General features: G+C 40.0%; 2 protein-coding genes across 3 annotated transcripts; both read left to right on the top strand.

Moving 5' to 3' along the window:
- Window positions 1-304: 304 nt before the first annotated feature.
- On the top strand, window positions 305-12,443 carry tars3 (threonyl-tRNA synthetase 3). 2 transcript variants are annotated; one of them, XM_003437678.5, is made up of 19 exons: window positions 305-639; window positions 903-989; window positions 1,098-1,285; window positions 1,477-1,600; window positions 1,844-1,968; window positions 3,376-3,493; window positions 3,729-3,793; window positions 3,874-3,952; window positions 4,696-4,842; window positions 6,092-6,190; window positions 7,603-7,769; window positions 7,883-8,045; window positions 8,195-8,332; window positions 8,745-8,822; window positions 8,938-9,038; window positions 9,516-9,620; window positions 10,334-10,406; window positions 10,544-10,658; window positions 11,920-12,443. In XM_003437678.5, the coding sequence occupies exons 1-19, from the start codon at window positions 316-318 to the stop codon at window positions 12,066-12,068; spliced, it is 2,445 nt and encodes an 814-aa protein (XP_003437726.1). In that variant the 5' UTR covers window positions 305-315; the 3' UTR covers window positions 12,069-12,443. The 2 variants fall into 2 exon arrangements, with proteins under 2 accessions (XP_003437726.1, XP_005447730.1); XM_005447673.4 differs by lacking the exon at window positions 903-989.
- A 1,460-nt stretch (window positions 12,444-13,903) lies between these two features.
- On the top strand, window positions 13,904-19,841 carry tm2d3 (TM2 domain containing 3). Its single transcript, XM_005447672.4, has 6 exons — window positions 13,904-14,065; window positions 14,510-14,596; window positions 17,274-17,428; window positions 17,562-17,736; window positions 18,357-18,432; window positions 18,550-19,841. Exons 1-6 carry the CDS (start codon window positions 13,960-13,962, stop codon window positions 18,713-18,715), a joined length of 765 nt encoding a protein of 254 aa, XP_005447729.1. The 5' UTR covers window positions 13,904-13,959; the 3' UTR covers window positions 18,716-19,841.
- The last annotated feature ends 739 nt before the right edge of the window (window positions 19,842-20,580 follow it).

The raw sequence follows: 20,580 nt of genomic DNA, 5'->3' as shown, positions 1-20,580 counted from the left end.
CATGACTGAGAGTCGGTTGTTTTCACAAAATGTTGTCTTTGTATTCTCATACCTCCTGTTATATGAAAAAAAATCTAAACTAAAACGGAACATTTTACCCAAAAGAAAAAAAATACAATCCTTTTTTTGTTGTTGTTGTTAGAGATCCCTGCATCTGAATTATTATTATTAGCATGTATTAAACTCTATATCAAATCAAATTTGGTTAGAGATAGATCATTTTTTGGTTTGTCCTTTTACCACAATTTGGAGTCGAGGCTTTTATTTTCTATAAAAGCTCACCGGAAGTCAGCTGTCATTGGTGGTCATTTAAAGATGGCGGAGTGCTTGGCTGCACGTTTGGCCGCCCAGGAGGAGCAAATTTTGCTCCTCACCAGGGAAATATCCACGCTCCGGGATGGACTGGGTCAAGGTCTAGATGCCGCCGGTCTCGCGGTGGTCTCCCCGGAGCTGGAGAACCTGCGGACGGAGAATGAGAAGCTCAGGTATCGGCTGCTGCACCTCCGGCGGGGTCTCCAGGCGGAGCTGGAGCTGGAGGAGGCGCGGGGCAAGAGGCAACAAGGAGCCAAGTGTGACAAAGCTCCGCAGAAAAATACCAGCAAACCTCAGCAGACAAACAACCGAGCTGACAATAACAAGGTAATTATACAGACCGGTGCAATTTAAATCATTTTATTTGTAATATGAGTAAGCAGGGAGTCGTAGTAGTCCTGTGTCGTTATGAGTAGCGGGCCTCTGTCCCGTCAAATGGCAAGCTATGCTACCCCATTTCCAGAAATAGCAACCCTAGTCAAGCCCATGTGTTTGCACTATTTAAGCGGTGAATAGGCTGATAGTGTGGGTTGGCTGGTGATAAGAGGACATTGCAGGTCTGAAGAAGCAGACTCTTCTCTGATTAACAGGTGGCAGCTGTGAGTACAAAAACAGGTAATGGGAACAAGAAAGAGAAGAAACAGGACAAGGTGCAAGGAGATGGAGGCATGAAAGAGGTGATGATTACAGGGACCTGCAAGTTATCCTGTTCATCCAAACGCTACCAAAGTGTGGACAATTTCTTGACTTCGATTGTTTTTACTTTATTTTTGTATCTGCTTCAGCTGAATCCCTGGCCTGAATACGTTGCAGAGCGTCTCAGTCTTTATGAGGAACTAAAGAGAGAGAGCGACGCCCTGCAGTCAAAGAAAGCTGCAGACAGTAAGCCCATTACAGTGGAGCTCCCAGATGGGAGAAAGGTGGAGGGCAAAGCTTGGGTCACCACACCATATCAGCTGGCCTGTAATATCAGGTTAGTACCACTGACTTCATCACTAATGATCAGCTAATAATTGTGTTACTTAATGTGGGTATTTTCTAATAATAACAACAGGGAATCTTGCCTCTGTGTTCCTCTATGCTTTTTTTCTGCAAATATTCTTAATTGTCATGCTTTATCATAATGACAAAAACCACTGACACAGGTTTGCATTTGTCTTTCAGCCAGGGTCTTGCTGACAATGCTGTGATTTCTCGGGTGAATGGGGAACTGTGGGACCTGGACAGGCCTCTTGAGCAGGACTGCTCACTTGAGATCTTGCGCTTTGACAATGAGGACGCTCAGGCTGTGAGTACTCTTAAACCTTTAAAGTTGTCAATAATATTTTAATAATGTTTGTAAATACAGAATTTGGTGGGACACAACATAAATACACTGCAAATCAGTTCCTGATATCATTCAGTGAATTTTATTCTTGAATATTTTCAGTATTGTACAAAACACCCTTATGAGGGCATCCATAAACATACACTGAATTACTGTAACTACTTTTTTTTTTTCCTCACAAGAATAATGTTATTTAATTCCTAGGTGTACTGGCATTCCAGTGCTCACATCCTGGGGGAAGCAATGGAGCGCTTTTATGGGGGTTGTTTATGTTATGGACCTCCCATAGAAAACGGTTTCTACTACGACATGTTCCTGGATGGACAAAAGTGAGCAAGTATTTCCATTAACAGCTCAATATTTCCATACATTTTTTTTTTTTTTGTACTTGAGTTTAAATGTTCTGGTATGGCATTCTGGCATTAATTCATGTGTATGCATTTGAGTGTTTTTATGATAGACTGGTGGCCCTCAGCATCCTCATGTCAAACTTAACTAACCTTGAGTCCCTTGATATAATGAGCATAAAATGAAAAGCGGCTGGACTTCTTTGAGTTTCTTGAAGACGTTTCACCTCTCACCTGAGAAGTTCTAAGTTCAGTTCTAAGACCAGTTAGTGGAGAGTCACAGATTTTAAGCGCTATTGGGAGTTGTCCCTTAAGAGGATTGTTGACCCTGTATTGATCATGTGCCTAATCACATAAGCCAAGGTGTGGGTCATTATCAGCAGAGGTTTAAGGTGAAACCATTGTGAGACTATGCCTCACCCTATCATGTGACTTATTGCGATTAATTGACACAAGATGTGAGTGGGCGTCTGGGAAGGGACTGGATTGTAGGTTGCAGACGGTTGGCGTCATAAGCCACCCCCTCTGTTCAAGGATGGTTGTTCACAGTGGACATAGATGGCTTCTTTCACTCCTCTTTTACACCATCTGTCTTTGTCCAAAATGAAAACATTGACATCCTCAAAAGAGTGATCTTTATCCTTCAGATGCAGATGTACAGCTGAGTCTTGTCCTCTTGAGGTAGCTCTTCTATGTTGTGCCATGGGTTTATAGAGTGGCTGTTTGGTTTCTCCAATGTAAAGGTCTGAGCACTCCTTGCTGCACTGCACAGCATATACACTATGTTGTTTAGTATGCGTTTGGGTGTTTTGTCCTTGAGATGAACCCGTTTTTGTCTGAGTGTGTGGCTGTGTCTGAAGTACACTGGGATGTTGTGCTTGGAGAAGATTCTCATGAGCCTGTCTGATAAACTTGCTACATAACGGATGACAATGTTGTTTCTGTGTCTCCGTAGTTAATGTCTGCCTTTGTTTACTGTGCATCTTTGCCTATTTGATAAAAAACCAGTTGGGATAACCACATGTTTTCAGAGGTTTCTTTACATGTTTGTGTTCCTTCATTTTCCCTTCTGGCTTAGAGGAAACGTTTTCTGCCCAGTGTTGCAGGGTCCTGATTACTCCAAGTTTGTGTTCCAGAGATGGGCTTCTGGTAAACTTCAATGTTGAGGTTTCCATTCTCCTCAATGTGCACAGCACAGTCCAGAAATGGCAAACTATTGTCCTTTGTATCTTCCCCGATGAACTTAATGTTCCCATCTACTGACTTGATGTGAGCTGTGATGGTTTCTATTTCTTGGGTTTTGATTTTGACCCATGTGTCATCCAGATAACTGTGTCAGTTGGTTGTCCCTTTCCGTTGAGTCCTTTTTAAAATGTTTGCTGTTTCCAGGGGCGTGTCCAGCATGGAGTTTGGGGACCTGGAAGCTTTATGTAAAGCTGTGGTGAAGGAAAAACAGCCCTTTGAGAGACTTGAAGTCAGCAAGGAGACACTACTAAAAATGTTTAAGGTGAGTGAAAGAGGTAAGACTGGTGTCCTCTGCTTGACTGATAAAATACATTATAGTGTTATAGTTGTCCAGTCTTGGAGTATGAAAAAATGCCAAATTCTGCTACCCTGCTGCTGTTTTTCCAGCTGTTTTCTTTGTTTTTACAAAACTATTCTCCAGTCTGCTCATTGTATTTTATATTGAAACTTGCTTAGACTTGTATATCTTACTAACCCCAACTGTTTCCATCTTCCAGTACAACAAATTTAAATGCCGCATTCTCAATGAGAAAGTCACCACCCCAACTACTACAGTCTATAGGTAAGATGTTTATTTTTAACTTTAATTTCATATATTTTTCTTCGTAATGCTAACTGTTGTAAGTCACAATTCTTTGATAGATGTGGACCCTTGATCGACCTGTGCAGAGGTCCACATGTCAGACATACAGGCAAGATCAAGGCCATGAAGATCTACAAGGTATTTCCAACTCCATATTTTTGTTCTTGGACTCCAGTAGAGTATCTTTACATGATTCACAGTTAAAAATAAGATCGGAGATTGTCTGAGATCAACCATTGTAAGCAAACAAGCCTTTCCCTTTAAGCCTGCTTTAATCTAATTTACAGTTTCTCAAAAACAGAAGGTTTTAACAACCACAAATATTTGTGCCCAAGATGACTATAGCAAGAATACACCCTCTGTTCAGCATCAAACTGATGCTGTGTTCCAGATACCTTGGAACTGGGATGTCAGAACTTGTTAGCGGATTACAGAAAAAAGCGAGAGAAATCAAGATTTGTTTTGGTTCTTAGTCAGGTAGAGCAATACAGCACAATGCCACTGCTGCACATTTATAGATAGAACCCGATCAGTGCTCTGGGTAAGTCACAAATAAATAGCAGTGACAGTATAGATTAAAAGTTTTACAGTTTTACTACCCTTTATGGTCAGTCACGCCATCTTGGCTTGATAGCTCTTGGCTGCTGAATCTGCTCTGACTTTCTAGGTAGGAAATTGGACTTGAGAGGGCACTTTTGATTCAAATTCCAACTGGGAATATGGAAGGCACAATTTAGGTGCAAAGTAGGAAAAAATCCTGTCTGAAACCAAAGATTTGGAGTGATTACTTGTATGCAAACTTTAGGGATTTTTCAAAATGTTGTCATAGGCTTAAGCACCTAACAAACTGAATCAAAAAACATTTTTAATTCTGTCATCAGAACTCCTCCACCTACTGGGAGGGACGCTCTGACATGGAGACTCTGCAGAGGATCTATGGGATATCCTTCCCAGACTCAAAGATGTTGAAGGAATGGGAACATTTTCAGGAGGAGGCCAAGAACAGAGACCATCGCAAGATTGGAAAAGTGAGTCATTGTAGGCAGTAGTGTTTTTAGCGTGCCTAGTTGACTCAGGCCTAAAACCAAATCCTAAACCCAGTACAAAGTGTAATTTAATTTGTAATTATGTAACGTGATGGCAAACGCATCCGCTTTGAGGTTTTTGTAGAAGTTTTTTCTCACTACTTTATTTCGGTGGTTCTATAGACGTGTCAAAACACTGAAACAAACCTGGACAAAGACTACAACCATTGACTGTAAACATGCACACAACAACCGGGAAATGAAATGCATTCATTTGAGAGGCTGAAGAGGAGTTGTCTAATTATGTAATCCAGCAAGCAGAACTTGTTGCCAAACTGATTTCTCAGCTTCTCTATATTTTCAGTGCCATACAAGACTGATCGAATGTGAGGTTTTTCACTTGAAAACCAGATCGCCTGTTGCTGCTATGTACCAGCTGAGGGCACTGTGTTTCCTCACATTGGCACATTCGGAACAAGTGTGAGTGAGTCATCAGAGCGCCCCAGCTGGTTACCCAGCATGGGAGACACAGACGGCAGCACCTCAATCAGCACTTATTACAACGCAGTTTCCATATTAAACACAAGCTATAAGACTGTCAAAGCCAGTTGGAGGGAGGTGGCAAAAGTGACATGTTGTGTTTTAAAAACGGTGTTCAGTGGCATTTTTCCAACTTGACCCTTTTTTCTTTCTTTTTTTTTCATTTGGTCAGTTCAGCATGGAACCAGTACATTTGAAATCTCTTACTACAGTCTATTCTTGTAATGCAGTAGTTGGTCTTAGTGTGTTGATTTAACAAAACTCTTCAAATATGTTTTGGCACACATAGAGATGAGGGTGTGTGTCTGTGTGTGTCTTTTCATAAGGAAAGATGCCAGGCTCAAAGCCTTTAATCCCTTGCATGATTTGAATTTTAAATTGGTCTGTAATTGGGGTCTTTCTAGAAGTAAGTGCCAAGAAACTGAAATCTTACAGTCTCTTTTCAAAGGAAAGTGCAAAGTTTATTGTCATTAATACAATATTTATTCAATTGGATTTAACAGTGCTTACCATCGTGATTAACACGTATCTTAAGTCTTTTTGATAAAAGTTTATTCTGTTCTCTTGTTAGGTTGTGGGCAGTCATTCACTGACAGATGGTCTGATGTGTGTGACGATTGGAACACTCTCTGCTGTGCATGGAGTTTCTTGCTGGCTGTACCTGCAGATAATGATGATATGAATCATTTTTAAAATTATGTCTGCTTCACAGGATCAGGAGCTCTTCTTCTTCCATGATCTCAGCCCAGGCAGTTGTTTCTTCATGCCACGGGGAGCTTACATCTACAACACGCTGACAGAATTCATCAGGGTAGGAAATACAGCTAAATGCCTATTTTATTTCCAATATCTGCATCATTTTGAGAAAATGTTATAGGAACATTCAGATAATATTATCTGAATATCAGTAGTACAAGCTCAGTAGATGTGAAGCAGTGTTTAAGGTCAATGTTTGGATCATTACTGTTTGTGTATAATTGTATGCCTCAGATCCAAAGTATTCATATATACATTGTGTTTTCATATTGCAATGAGTTGACTTTTAGGATCGTTTGTCTCAGTAAAGTTTTGGTTGGAAGGACTTTACTGAACCACAGAAACGCTTACAATCATTATACAGTTCATGAGGACTGTGCTTTGCATTTTCAGAGTAGCAATCATGATTGCCTTCTCAATGGCTTGCAGACCACTAGCTGTGACTTTTCCAATCACAGAAGCTCAAAAATAAGTAACGTAACAGCAAGTGAAAAGTTTTGTTCAGTTTTGTTCATCAATGTCTCAGAGCTTCTGAAAAGTGGCAGCATCCTGACCCCTGTGCATAATCTGAAATGTGGCCTTTTTCCTTATGAAGGACTTTTCCCCTAAATATAGGTCAAACTGAATGGTATATAAACTCAATCCTGAACATTATCCAGTCCTCTCTGAGCATGTTGTCAAAGTAGGAAAACTCACAGTACTTGTGAAGCTGCAGATTTTCTACATTTGAAAGTTCTCAAAAGGTCTTTAAAGTTCAGTCTTTAGATTTCAGCGTAACTTCAACTGCTCAGACAAGTTCAGTGACTCTACAGGAACTTGTCTCTGTGGTGTATTTGGAAAGACATGCTAACATCTTGAAGACTTTCGCAGCACACACCCCCAAACCACACCATGCCAAGACAAACTCATACATTGCACAGACAGGGTGTAAGATAATTATCACATCACTTATATCTGTTAAAACTGCAGAGAAAATTATACCAGCATGCTATGCATTTCCCTTTCCAACATATCACCAAAACATGTAACAGTCAGAAGTTACTTAGCAGGGAACACGGCAATATTTATAGACAACAAGTGCTGACTTTAATGACTGAAGTGTCATGAGTTTTGCAATAAATGCACTCATTTATTTTCAGGTTTTGAAATTCTCCTTTTCTGGTAAATAATACTGAGGAAAGCTGAGTGAGCAAGCATTTTCTTTTTCAGCACCTTCCTTTTTGGTATTCACAGTTTCGCATATTCACAGAAATTCTTCCAGTTACAGTGTCTTTGTACTGTTGGCTGCTAAACGGCTCAACAGCCTGTTAAATGTTTTGCTTAATGGCAACAAATGGATAAATACAGCCCACACAATGTGATTTCCATTGCTGCAGCTTAAGGTTGCATGCCAGAAGTCATGATTCAGTTGAGTACCTGTGCAGCCTAAATGGTGTGTTTAGCCAATGTGGTTTGTTGTTTTTCTAGGATGAGTACTGGAGAAGAGGCTTTCAGGAAGTAGCCTCCCCCAACATTTATAACAGCAAACTGTGGGAGACATCTGGCCACTGGCAGCACTACAGCGAAAATATGTTCTCCTTCTCTGTGGAAGATGACATATTTGCTCTGAAGCCAATGAACTGCCCCGGGCATTGGTAAATCTAGAGCTCTCAGGAAAGAAATGTGTTTTTTTTCTTCTCAGATTTGTATATCAAAATCACACACACTACTTCATGCATATAAGTAATTTCATTTGGTTTTCCTGCAGTCTGATGTTCAGCCACAGGCCTCGCTCATGGCGAGAGCTTCCGCTGAGGCTGGCAGATTTTGGGGTCCTACACAGAAATGAGTTGTCAGGAACACTAACCGGGCTGACCAGAGTGCGCCGTTTCCAGCAAGATGACGCTCACATTTTCTGCACAATGGATCAGGTCACAACATCAGTAGTTTTTAACATTTCTGTGGGATGTTTTTTGCTTCTAACAAGATGTGAAAAACATCTTTTAAAAAACATGAACCTGCTTATTATGAGTCATTTCGTAAATGCTGAGTCATATGTATTTTTTTTTTTTTCAAACAGATCGAGTCAGAGATGAAGGGCTGTCTGGACTTCCTCCGCTGTGTTTACGATGTATTTGGATTCTCATTCCAGCTTCACCTCTCCACTCGCCCAGACAAGTATTTGGGTGACATTGCTGTGTGGAATCAAGCTGAGAAGGTAAACTGTGTCATGAGTCACAGTTTAAGTAGTTAAACGTGTGAAAAAAGGAAATCCAACTACTGAATTATAAATCTAAAGGGATAGCAGAGATTTAAGCAAATAAAAGCTCATGTTGACACAGAACTACTCTGGATGATAGTATCGGTCTCCTGCCATGTAATTATGCAGTAGTAGTGTCAAAACTGAAGTTTCATGATTTTCTGTGGGTGGTGTTTTGTCAATAAAAGACATGACTCATTTTCTTGGCTTGATTCCTTCGAGTGTCCAGCTGTAAATTGCATAAGAGCACCAATTAAAACTGAACTCTATACCCAAGTATGGACTTTCTTGTAGTTCCACTTGTCGTGATTTACAGTAATTGCCTTGTATTGTTTAAAGTACATGCTAACCTCTACCTCATACTTGACAGCAATTGGAAAACAGCCTGAATGAGTTCGGAGAGCCATGGAGACTGAACCCTGGTGACGGTGCTTTTTATGGACCCAAGGTTCTGAATGAATCCTTTTTATTTCATTTTTTTTAATCTCCTGCCAAACACTAGCTCAGTTTGAATCTCCTTCTGTGGTCTGGAAAGAAGTATAATTCTTTCTGTGCTATTACAGATTGACATTAAGATCAAAGATGCTATTGGACGTTACCACCAGTGTGCAACCATTCAGCTGGACTTCCAGCTGCCCATCCGCTTCAATCTGACCTTTGTGGGGTGAGTCACCTAATAAAAATATTGACACACTGCTGAGTCTGTGTGTTTTACAGCGCCAAGGATTACGCATTAAGCCCCTCCTGGATAAGATGTCTCAGCCTGTGCTGCTGTATGTAAATCTGAACTCACTGTGCAGGTGGTAGGCTATAGACTCACAGGGAACATAAAATTAATATACGCACCATGGGGAAAACGATGCATGTGCTGTGCAGCAATAGACAGCAGGCATTGCATGGATAAATGGTGTTTATAGTTGTATAGAAGTCTGTATGTCAGAAAAGTATTGTCTATGGAAAGACAATGGGAAGGTATGAGAATGATTGCAGGGTTAACAATAAAAGAGAGTGCTTGACATTAAAACCAGTTTGAACTGCTAAGTCAATGTGTATATAACAATACATCAATAAAGTGTTTTTATTCAACCATATTTAACATAAAAGTGTTTTTATTTCTTTGTTTCTTTTGCTACAATTACAGAAAAGATGGGGATGACAAATCCAGACCAGTCATTATCCATCGTGCCATTTTAGGCTCAGTGGAAAGGATGATTGCCATTCTGACAGAGAACTATGCAGGGAAATGGTAATGTATTGTGTTTTTCTGGTTACATTTGTATTAAACACTTTCAGTTCAACACCTGTTATTCTTTGTACTTTCTGTCACAATAGTGGATGCTCATATTAAACAAGGTTAAAATTTTAAATGGCAGTCCTGGTGAGCCAGCAGTTCAGTCTTCAAGCATTCAGTTGTGTGCCTGGTATCACCACAGGACATCTGGCTGTAAGACCAGAAGCCCCACCTACCTGATGTTCAAACCAGCTAATTTGTGAGATTGGGCCAATCCGGAGAAAAGTGGCTAAAAAGGAGACAAAAGAGCTAAAACTGCTTCTTTCAGGCAAATGATAATCTAAAGGGGTTCTCATGAAGCCCAATTTTAAGATAAATAAGGAACTATGACTTATGCAAAGCTATTTTACTAGAGTTCAAAATAAAAATAGAGATGACAATAAGCACAATGGGCCTACTAAAACTACTAACATACAGTGTTATTATGACCCACTGCTTTGAGCTGTCTTTTATTTAGAAATAAGTTTTGGTCTTTATAATTATTGTAGGCATCTTGGCTTACTATGAAATTCTACCTGTATTGCCACTAACAGCTCTCCAACTATGGTGTGATTTTTACCTCCCCAGATCATGATTTTAGGTCCTTTTTGTTGAAGAAACAGATCTTGTCATGTTTCTATCTATTCACTATGTGAAAGTTGTAATACCCATGTTTCACCCTCCACCAGGCCTCTGTGGCTCTCGCCACGTCAGGTGATGTTAGTGCCTGTCAACCCATCCTGTGAGGATTACGCAAAGAAGGTATGACTTCCCCATTGTGGCCTTAGTCTCTGATTATTTCTTTCTTGTAATGCAGTAGTTAATGACAATAAGTATGTAAAGTTTGGAAAGTTCTTGAAATGTACTGAACATTAACAAATACAATTTCTACATGTCAGGTGTGTAAGCAGTTTACAGAAGCTGGTTTTATGGCAGATGCTGATCTGGACTCCAGCTGCCTTCTAAACAAGAAAATCCGCAATGCTCAGCTGGCCCAGTATAACTTCATTCTTGGTGAGGAAAAATAAAACCCCCAAGTTAGATCACTAAGTAACAAACTGTACAAAGGTGTGGTCTATAACGGGTAAATGAGGATGCTTGTACATTTGTAGTGAGTGAAAACGATGTGTCCGTAGTTTGGCACGGTACAAAGTAAATTAAATTCTCCACAGTTCCTTGGATTTAGGCTGTGTCAGTGTCTTCTGTCTCTTCATGTTTTCCCAAACTGAATCACTAATGTTGGTTCTGAGCTCTGTGGGGGCCAGGCCATCTGCTGCAGGACTCATTGTTCTTCTGGTCAGGAAAAGTGGTTCTTTGTCAGTATGCTTGAGGTCATAGTCTTGCTTCAGAATTAATTTGTGATGATCAGATCCTGCTTAATGGATAAGAATTCAAAAAAATACCTGAAACTTTACTGTTCAAGTACCAGAGACTTATGTGAGGGAGGTGCAGGGCATGTATGAGCACAGTGAGACCTTGGTGAGGCGTGCAGTAGGAGTAGGACAGATGAGTTTAAGGTTGAGTGTGGGATTACATCAGGGATCAGCTCTGAGGCCCTTCTTGTTTTTATTGGTGATGGACAATTTATCAAATGAGGTCAGGCAGGAGTTTGACCTTGGTAACAGTAAAGATGCAAGGAAAGTAGAGGTAGTGAAGGGGGATGTGTTTAAATATCTGGGGTCAACTATTCAAAGCAATGGACAATACATAAAACAAGTGAAGAAGAAAGTGCTGGCAGAGTTGAGGGAGTCGAGGGTGATTTGTGGGAGGATATGTCTAAAAGATGTTAGTGAGAGCTGCCATTTTGTGTGGTTTGGAGATGGTGGCCCTAACAAAAAGATAGGAAGCTGAGCTGGAGGCAGTAGAGTCAAGATTTCAAATGGGAGGGACCAGGATGGGCAAGATTAGAAATGTGTATAACAAAGGAACAGCTCAAATTGAATGGTTTGGAGAGAAAGTTAAAGAGGGAAGGTTAAGATGATTTGACATTCTCAGAGGAGGGATAGTGGGTACATTATCAAAGGGTGTTTGAATATGGAGCTAACAGGAAGGAGAAAAGAGGTGTGTCACAGAAGATTTTTGGATGTAGTGAAGGAAAAGAATAAGCGAAAATCTGTCAAAGTCATCAAAATAAACATTCTTAATTGACTGATTATAAGCCAAACAGACCTCCAAGCTGGTTAACCACCAACAGCTGACAAATTCAGCACGCAAAGTGGGAGTGTGTGGTGAAACTTGGCCCGTGTAAAGTTGTTGTTGTCTTGTGTCTTGGCAGTGGTTGGAGAGAAGGAGAAGATGACTAACGGTGTCAATGTGCGCACAAGGGACAACAAAGTCCATGGAGAACTACCGGTGTCCGAGGTGATGGCACGCCTGACCCTGCTCAAACAGTCTCGCTGTCGAAATGCAGAAGAGGAGTTCTGATCAAGGCAGACAGCTTTGGATTTTAATACTTCAAACATGAAACAGCAACAAGGGACACAAGATGGTTTTTGGGAAAGTGCAGACAAAATAAACTGATACTCTGTAAGTGGATGTAATGACTGGGCCTGCACAACTACTCTGCAGTGCTCTTGTGGTCGTTGGTGAACGGGGGAAAACGGTTTGTAGGTAGTGTGGGTTTGAAATTATGTCAAGGTAATATAAGTGTATCTCAAGGAAAGTTACCCAATAACTTAAGGAAACAACGTGAAGACGGTGACATTAAAGTTGTGTGAATTTTACACTAATCTATTTTCACTAAGATCTGCCTCTGATGGAAAATTCAGGAATAATAATAAAAAAAATTCTCCAAATGTGGGTGCTTTTTCTTTATTTTCACAACAAAAGATGTTAATCTTTAAGTAGAGTTTGATATCATGACAAACTACAATAGGTTTATTTTGTAGAGACAGCCTTCACATTTTTGTTTTCTTTTACATTTTTTATGCTTCATCAGTTTATTCGTTCCAAAGTAATAACTATTGATCATGCTGTTGCTTTGGAATGAAGCCTGTAGGTAGGTTAATAGGTGGCAATAATGGCAATTCCAGCTGTTATTGTGTAATAAGCAAGAATGAGCCAGCTCCTCATACAGCATGTAATAACAAATCAGGAACATACCACAGTGTCAGGTGGTAAAATTTATTTTACCCATGGTTCCTCTTTCAACATGAGTGCTCTGTTGCTCAATAGAGGATAGTGTCACTGTTTTCTAACAACTCACAGCATGCAGAACAATGTGATAGATTCTCCAGAAAGGTGATTTCCATAAAAAGTTAAGAATTTATAAAACCGAATGGACCAAAATGTTGTCGCTAAAACATGCACCAGGGGTAGCAAGGTGAAGACTGGGAAGGTTTTTGCTGCATTAATCTTAATGGGAAAGGTTCAAACTTTTATCGCACATTTCTGTTTAGCTTTTACACTAAGGTCATGAGATCAGTTAGTTTTGAAGATTACTGTAAATATTTTAAGGCTTGTTTTTATTTTATCGGTATGATGCAGTAACAAGGTTGAAGTTAAAATGGCTGGATTTCCTTATAGATTATGATATAAATGTGATGTTTACTAATATTTTATGTTTTTAATGTTTGTTTTATACATTTGGTAATAGGATTGCAAATCGGTCCTAGTATTTGTATTTTCTTAGAAAAAGATACTAGCAGTGTAATTCCAGAGACTTTTGAATAATAAAATGTAGATGTATAAATAAAGGCAGCAAACCCTGAAATTAATTTGTCTTCTTTTAGTAATATACATAACAGGGTCAGTTCAATTGGACACATTGACACAGTTCAAAGAGGACTGACCTTTGTCAAATTCTTTTTCAAAATTTTCAAATTCATGGGTTGGCAGAAAATGTCCTACATTTATGGAATGACCTTAATACACGATGTATTTTGTCATGGGTAAAGGGTAAACCGAATGCAGTCCTCTACCAAGCACTAAATACATATGAAATTTAATATGATTTCTGTTACATTTTCACAGCTTTAACTACATAACCAAACAACCTGATAATAGTTTTGCATTTATTTATTTATTTTTTTACTTTTTTACATTACAGTGGCTCTTCTTCTTCTTCTTCTTCTTCTTCTCATTAGTTTTTTTTTTCCTATTGCTTAACTTTTAATTTGTATTAGAATGACCTCAAATGAAAAATATTTTCAGATCTTATTTGGGGTTTTATTTTAGTGATTTTTGTTAATTTAAAACAAACAAAGAAAACAAAACAAAAACTGCTGTATCCCTGTGCTTGAAACTATCAGAGGACTATCAGCACTCCAGTTTCCTACATGACTTGAATGCAGCTTTCTTTAGCGCTGCGGTAACAATGGCTACTGTCTGTCAGATTTGGAGACCGGACAGAGGACGGTGCCTTAAAAGCTACGGAATTATCGCCGTTTTGTTTATGGACCTCATGTTACAGTGTGTTAACGGTATGCGTACAATAATACACTCTTAGATCAGTTCGCATATATGTCTCGCTTTGGTCGTTACCTTTCCCCAACTGAATTAGCATGAGGTGGTTAGCTAGCAAGTTAGCATAACACTGGTTTATTTAGCTAGGTAGCAATGAAAACATTGGCTGTAGTGAGCAACACGGATTCAAAATCTATTTTACAAATACACAAAAACACCTTTTGTTAATTGTGTCGTATGTAAGTTAAGCTATGACAATTAACAGTTCATTGTTTATGCTAATTTGTAGCATTGACAGAACATGTCAGCGACTAGCTTCGGTGTAGTAGCTTCCTAAAATTATTGTAAAGCAATAACTAGCACGTTTTATTAAAAGAAAAACCTGTGTCTTTAGCTGCTTACGCGTGTTTAGACTTCTAATTTCTGTTCAACCATATATGACCTGTCCGCTTTGTTGTCAGGTTCCCTGAGCACAACTAATGTTGAGACCCACTACACAAGAGATGGACCTTTGATCACTAGCCCGGTGGTCCCCGCTGCAGCCTCAGGTAAATATTGTAGTCAGTAATCAAAATTAGACATACTGACTGTAACGTTATTTATTTAACTGTTATATATATCACATACTAGGAGAAAACCCGGTCTACATCTCACATTTGATGTCCTGTAAATGTTATATTAATATTTTTATCCTGTACATGGATGACATCAAGCTGTATGCCAAGAGTGAACGAGACATCGATTCACTGATCCACACTACCAGGCTATACAGCAATGACATTGGAATGTTGTTCGGACTGGAGAAGTGTAGTCGGATGGTAACAAAGAGAGGGAAGGTAGTCAGAACTGAGGGGATTGAACTACCAGAAGGCAACATTGCAGACATAGAGGACAGTTACAAGTACCTGGGGATCCCGCAGGCGAATGGGAACCATGAAGAGGCCGCTAGAAAAGCTGCAACCACCAAGTACCTGCAGAGGGTCAGGCAAGTCCTGAGGAGTCAGCTGAACGGTAAGAACAAGATCCGGGCCATCAACACCTACGCCCTGCCCGTGATCAGGTACCCTGCTGGGGTAATAGGCTGGCCGAAGGAGGAGATAGAAGCCACTGACATAAAGACAAGAAAGCTCCTTACCATGCATGGAGGGTTTCACCCCAAGTCCAGCACCCTGAGGCTGTACGCTAAGCGGAAGGAAGGGGGCCGGGGACTGGTGAGTGTCAGCACCACAGTCCAGGATGAGACAACGAACATCCAAGAATACATTGGGAAGCTGGCCCCAACTGACCGAGTGCTCAGTGAATACCTCAGGCAGCAGAAACCCAAGAAAGAGGAGGGAGACGAGGAACCATCATGGAAGGACAGGCCCCTGCACGGTATGTACCACCGGCAGATAGAGGAGGTGGCTGATATCCAGAAATCCTACCAGTGGCTGGACAAAGCTGGACTGAAAGACAGCACAGAGGCACTAATCATGGCAGCACAAGAACAAGCTCTGAGTACAAGATCCATAGAGGCTGGGGTCTATCACACCAGGCAAGACCCCAGGTGCAGGCTGTGTAAAGATGCCCCAGAGACAATCCAGCACATAACAGCAGGGTGCAAGATGCTAGCAGGCAAGGCATACATGGAACGCCATAACCAAGTGGCCGGCATAGTGTACAGAAACATCTGTGCCGAGTATAACCTGGAAGTCCCGAGGTCAAAATGGGAGATGCCCCCAAGGGTGATGGAGAATGACCGAGCAAAGATCCTGTGGGACTTCCAGATACAGACGGACAAAATGGTGGTGGCTAACCAACCGGACATAGTGGAGGTAGACAAACAGAAGAAGACGGCCGTAGTGATCGATGTAGCGGTTCCGAATGACAGCAATGACAGCAATATCAGGAAGAAGGAATATTGTGTGGTTTTTAGTTTACGAACAGTAAACTAAGGGCCGCATTCACAACGGTTGATAATTAGAGTTTCCTGAACTCCAAATTTAAATCTTTGAGTCAGAGTTTTTGAATAGTAGTCCAAAATGAAGCTAGAAAAACAAGTCCTCACTTGGTTCAAATAGAAATCGAAGATTCATTTGTATGAAGAAGTTATGTGACAAGATATGACATGTACATCAAGAGGACATTCTGTTTAATATTTTTTCTAGCACTTAACAACAAAGAAATGCAGCTCTATTAAGCAGTAAGCAAGCTCAGTTTTCCATTAATAACTTGTTGACCAGGGATTTCAGTTCATGCCTCATGACCTGAAACCATTTTCTTTAGAGGGATGATAGCTAAAAGCTGGATACTTCGGGCTGTTCTAGGGCAAAAAGCATGGCGCACCTGTCACAGGTTGATGCTGAATTATTTGAAATGTATTTTAAAGGTAACATTTTCTTAAAGATATTGGTAAGATTTCATTGTAGCACTGCTACTACTGATTTTGTTCATACATCAGGATTATTTATCAATTCCGTAATTTAGCCTTATTTGTAAAGGGGGGAAAAGGGTAGACGTAGACAATTTTTCAGCATCTATACAACATTATTATTTCTGAGTCTGAACACAGGATGGAAACAGCATGAGACTTGGGGGTGCTGAGTTGTGCTGTAACATGGCAGCACTGATTAAAAAACAAAACTACCAAGCTTGGAGAAATACAAATGTGATGGACTGGACATTTTTGAAGTTTGTTATTTCCCCTGCTTGAGCGTCACTATAAATTAGTATTTCCTGTATGTAATGAGATTGTAAACTGCAGGTTTTTACATATATTCAAGAATGTCCATGTTATCTGGGAACTTGAATAAAATACAGTGCAAAATCAGAGTAATACTGCCTACTTCAGACATAATTAATTTCCATTGTCTATGTATTGCATGTTTTTTTTTCTTCGTTAACCTGCATATCATTAAGTAAAGTCTTGATCTCAACCAAAATTTGTTAAGTTAATTGCTTTTCAACAACAGCAGCAACAGTTTTCTTTTACTGCCCAGCATGCAGCTATAATGAAGCAATCAAGACTAAATAGCTTTGCTCAAGGACTCTTTAATGGCCTGCCCTCTTTGAAAGCTGAGTATTTTTAATTTTGCCACCACAGTCTATTATCACAAGTCACAGCCTGTTGCCACAACCAGCAGCCAGATTTAATGAAAGCCTGCTTACTTTGCATAAAATATTTATTATTTATGCTTGAAAATGTCTTAAAATAGATAATGCAACTTTGTGGTGGACTTTTTGTAGTGTTTCCTGCAGATGAAGACACATCCAAATGTCCTAGTGGGGGTTTGTGTCACCGCCTGCCAGCTGATTGCATTCAATGCGATTACCATCTCAAGTGCACGTATGGCAAACCAACTTTATTTACCTGTAGACCCAAAAAAGGCGTTCACTGCATAGTGAGTAATATTGTCAAATATTCTTGCCTGTAGTAATTCTGTACCCTCTTTATCTATTTGTTAAGAGGGTCAGTAAGGTTTTAATTTGGGAATTGCTTTGTATTGAAATTTATTTTCTTCTTTGTATTTACAGGGAGAGTCTGGACAGCAGCAAACCAATTTTTCTCTCAATATCACCTGTCAGTTCTGTTGGCAGCTGGACCCTTCCCAGTATCGCTGCACAAACTCCACCAACTGTATGACAGTCTCTTGCCCACGCAAGCGCTACAATGCCACCTGTGATGTCTTAGATCATGTACATTGCTTAGGTATGATCAAGGATCCACTATAAGCCTAATTAGGTTCTAAAGTCGTCAGTTAAAGTCATGCAGGCTAGAGCAGCAACTGTTTTGTCCACAGCATGAAGTTAAACTGGTATTCATTCATGGTTGCTATTAAAGGAAAACTCCTGTTCAGTCAGGACAGTCTTAGTCAAGGTATGATTATTATTTCATCTGCAGTAGAGCTATGTTTGGGATCTGTCCAGAGAGCTCTTATGGTTGCCCGGCCATTTGTGGAAACCCCACAGGCAGGTAGAGCAGCAGAGCAGGACCTCTTTACAGAATAAAACATCTGTGACAGCTTACATTTAAGTCAGAAACACCATAAGGTGAAGAAGTTGGGGTGGGTTGCAAAGCTACTTGCAGAGGCAGCAGCATTTGTATGCAGGCTGAAGCTGCTTAAATAGGAAAACCCCTATATGCGAATTATCAGCAGGATGGAAACACATCAGCGGATGTGAGCTGGCATTAAGATCAGCTGATTGGCGAGGATTTATTTAAATTTCCACGTTATTTTTATGTAATGTTTGTTGTATTTTCAGTCAGCTTGTTTACATTTTGCTTGTTTGTGCATTAAAGCATTCACTATGTCTTCACTTCTTTTTTAGGTAGAAGACGTTTTCTGAAACGTTTATTTTGTAACTGGACCGGTGGATACAAATGGTCAACAGCGTTAGCACTCAGGTAAAACTGACAGTAATATTAAAACCATTACAACAAGCTTAAATGATGGAAACGTAAAGACACCTTATTGATTAGGATATGTGATGAAACTTATATTTTTTCTGGTTCCTTCCATAGCATTACACTTGGTGGTTTTGGAGCAGACCGGTTTTACCTGGGCCAGTGGAGAGAGGGTCTGGGCAAACTGTTCAGCTTTGGAGGCCTAGGCATTTGGACTTTGATTGACGTCCTTCTAATAGGGGTTGGTTATGTAGGACCCGCTGACGGTTCTCTCTATATCTGAAGCAAAGCCCTGGGGACATGGCTGGCTTTGCTCTTCACACTGCTTCACTCTCAAAAGACTGAAGATCTGAGATGCTGTGTTCTTAGCACGTTTGGCTGGCTAAGCTCGCTGTGCAACACGTCTTCATCCCATCTGCTAACAGGCAGGAAGTGTTTTCCTCATCACACCAATGATGATTCTACCCACACAACCATCAGATCGATCCCAATCATTCTGCGTCCATGTCCTGTTGAGATTGCGCAGATGGTACTGTGCAGGGGTATAAGGAGCCAGTAATTACCTCTGTCCAGTTTCCTTGACTTAACTAGTGGTTAGGCTCTGTCTTGCTGATAGGTAGCTGTGGTTTCCTGCGGCACAACGCTTTTGCGTTGGAGTTGTGCATTGCTTCTCTCTTGTTGCAAGTTAAATGCTTCAATAGGGGTCAAATGGTAACCATGGCCATGCAGAATTTTATGGTGTCACCACACAAAGGACAAATTGAAAGGTGATATTTATATCCTGATAGCATGAATGTGCAGAAGGGATTTAAGGTGTTTTTTATTGATTGTCATTTCAGTGGACAACCTGAACAGTTATTTCAGCATGTACTTTATTTCTTCCCCTACATTCATTCAGCAGTGCAGGTCACAACTGTAAGAACACTCTCCAAACAGGGGTACATTTTATTTTCTAAAAGTTAATATGTTTAATAAATGAAAGCTACTATAGTCTCACAACAGCATTGCGTAGTAAACCAAAAGGAAGTAGTGTAACTGTCTCTTCCTGCAGCATGTAGTTGGATTTCAGTTGCAGAACAGATAACAGTCGGTGTATGATTGTGTTTGTGATAAATATTGAAACACTTGAAATGTGCTGCAATAGCAAACTCGGCTCCTTGTGATTTCCGTGTTGGAGATATCCTCTGCATTTAAGTGGCAATTTTCTGTGAAATCGTCATCATCCTTTACAGAAGTCTGTGTACTAACACTGTAAAATCTTTTAATTCACCCACATTATGTAAATATGTTTTATGTGTCAATTTAAGTTGCTTTTTTTCCTCTGTAAGGGCACTGTAAATTTTGTTTTTTAGGTAAGAAAATAAAATTGAAATATTTGTTTATCAAATGTACACAGCACTGCTAACCAATTTCCTTTGCATGTGTGTTTTTTTTTAATGTATTTATAGTGTATGGTAACACCAGAGAATTTTGAAAGAAAAATAACAGGTGAATTTTGTCAGCTGAATTGTCACACAAATATACTCACATACTCAACTGATTACAGCAGAAATACAATTACTTGAACAGGACAGTTTCTTTATTTCAAATCACCATACACTAATTTTAAGCATGATGCCTGAATGCTTTTCTCCCTGCAGGCAAGAATAGGGATTAGGAGGTACGAGTTGAAGGCATTTTCAGAGATGACTGTTTTCTTTTTTTTCCCTCACATTAAACACAGTGAAAGGTGCCAGTAACCTTCATTACCCGCAGGTTTGTGACACCAGGAGGGTAATGCAGTGGCCAAGCAATGTTCCCCTTTTAATAAAATATCATTAAAGAGCCCATAAACAAGGCACTGAATAGCCGCAGGGGACTGTAGCTAAAATGTTTATCCAGAGGGTAATGGTTATTTCAGTTAATGCATTAGGCTCTAATTCTAAAATTGATATAGATATCTATGCAACCACGTTACATAACAAGGCTTGAAAAAAATGAAAGAAAGGGAAAAAAACATTTCCTTTCTAGCAGGTTCTTGGGCTTTGATACGACTTTTCCAATTGGTTGCTTTGCTGAGCGTTGTAAATTTACTCCACCCTAATTCTAGTTCCTCAATTTTTACTCCACCCACTCGTAGTCACTACAGCTCCCTCCCACAGACTGATG

This window comes from Oreochromis niloticus, linkage group LG1 (genome assembly GCF_001858045.2).
Source record: "Oreochromis niloticus isolate F11D_XX linkage group LG1, O_niloticus_UMD_NMBU, whole genome shotgun sequence".
NCBI lineage: Eukaryota > Metazoa > Chordata > Actinopteri > Cichliformes > Cichlidae > Oreochromis > Oreochromis niloticus.
This window is presented reverse-complemented; position numbering and strand designations above follow the sequence as displayed.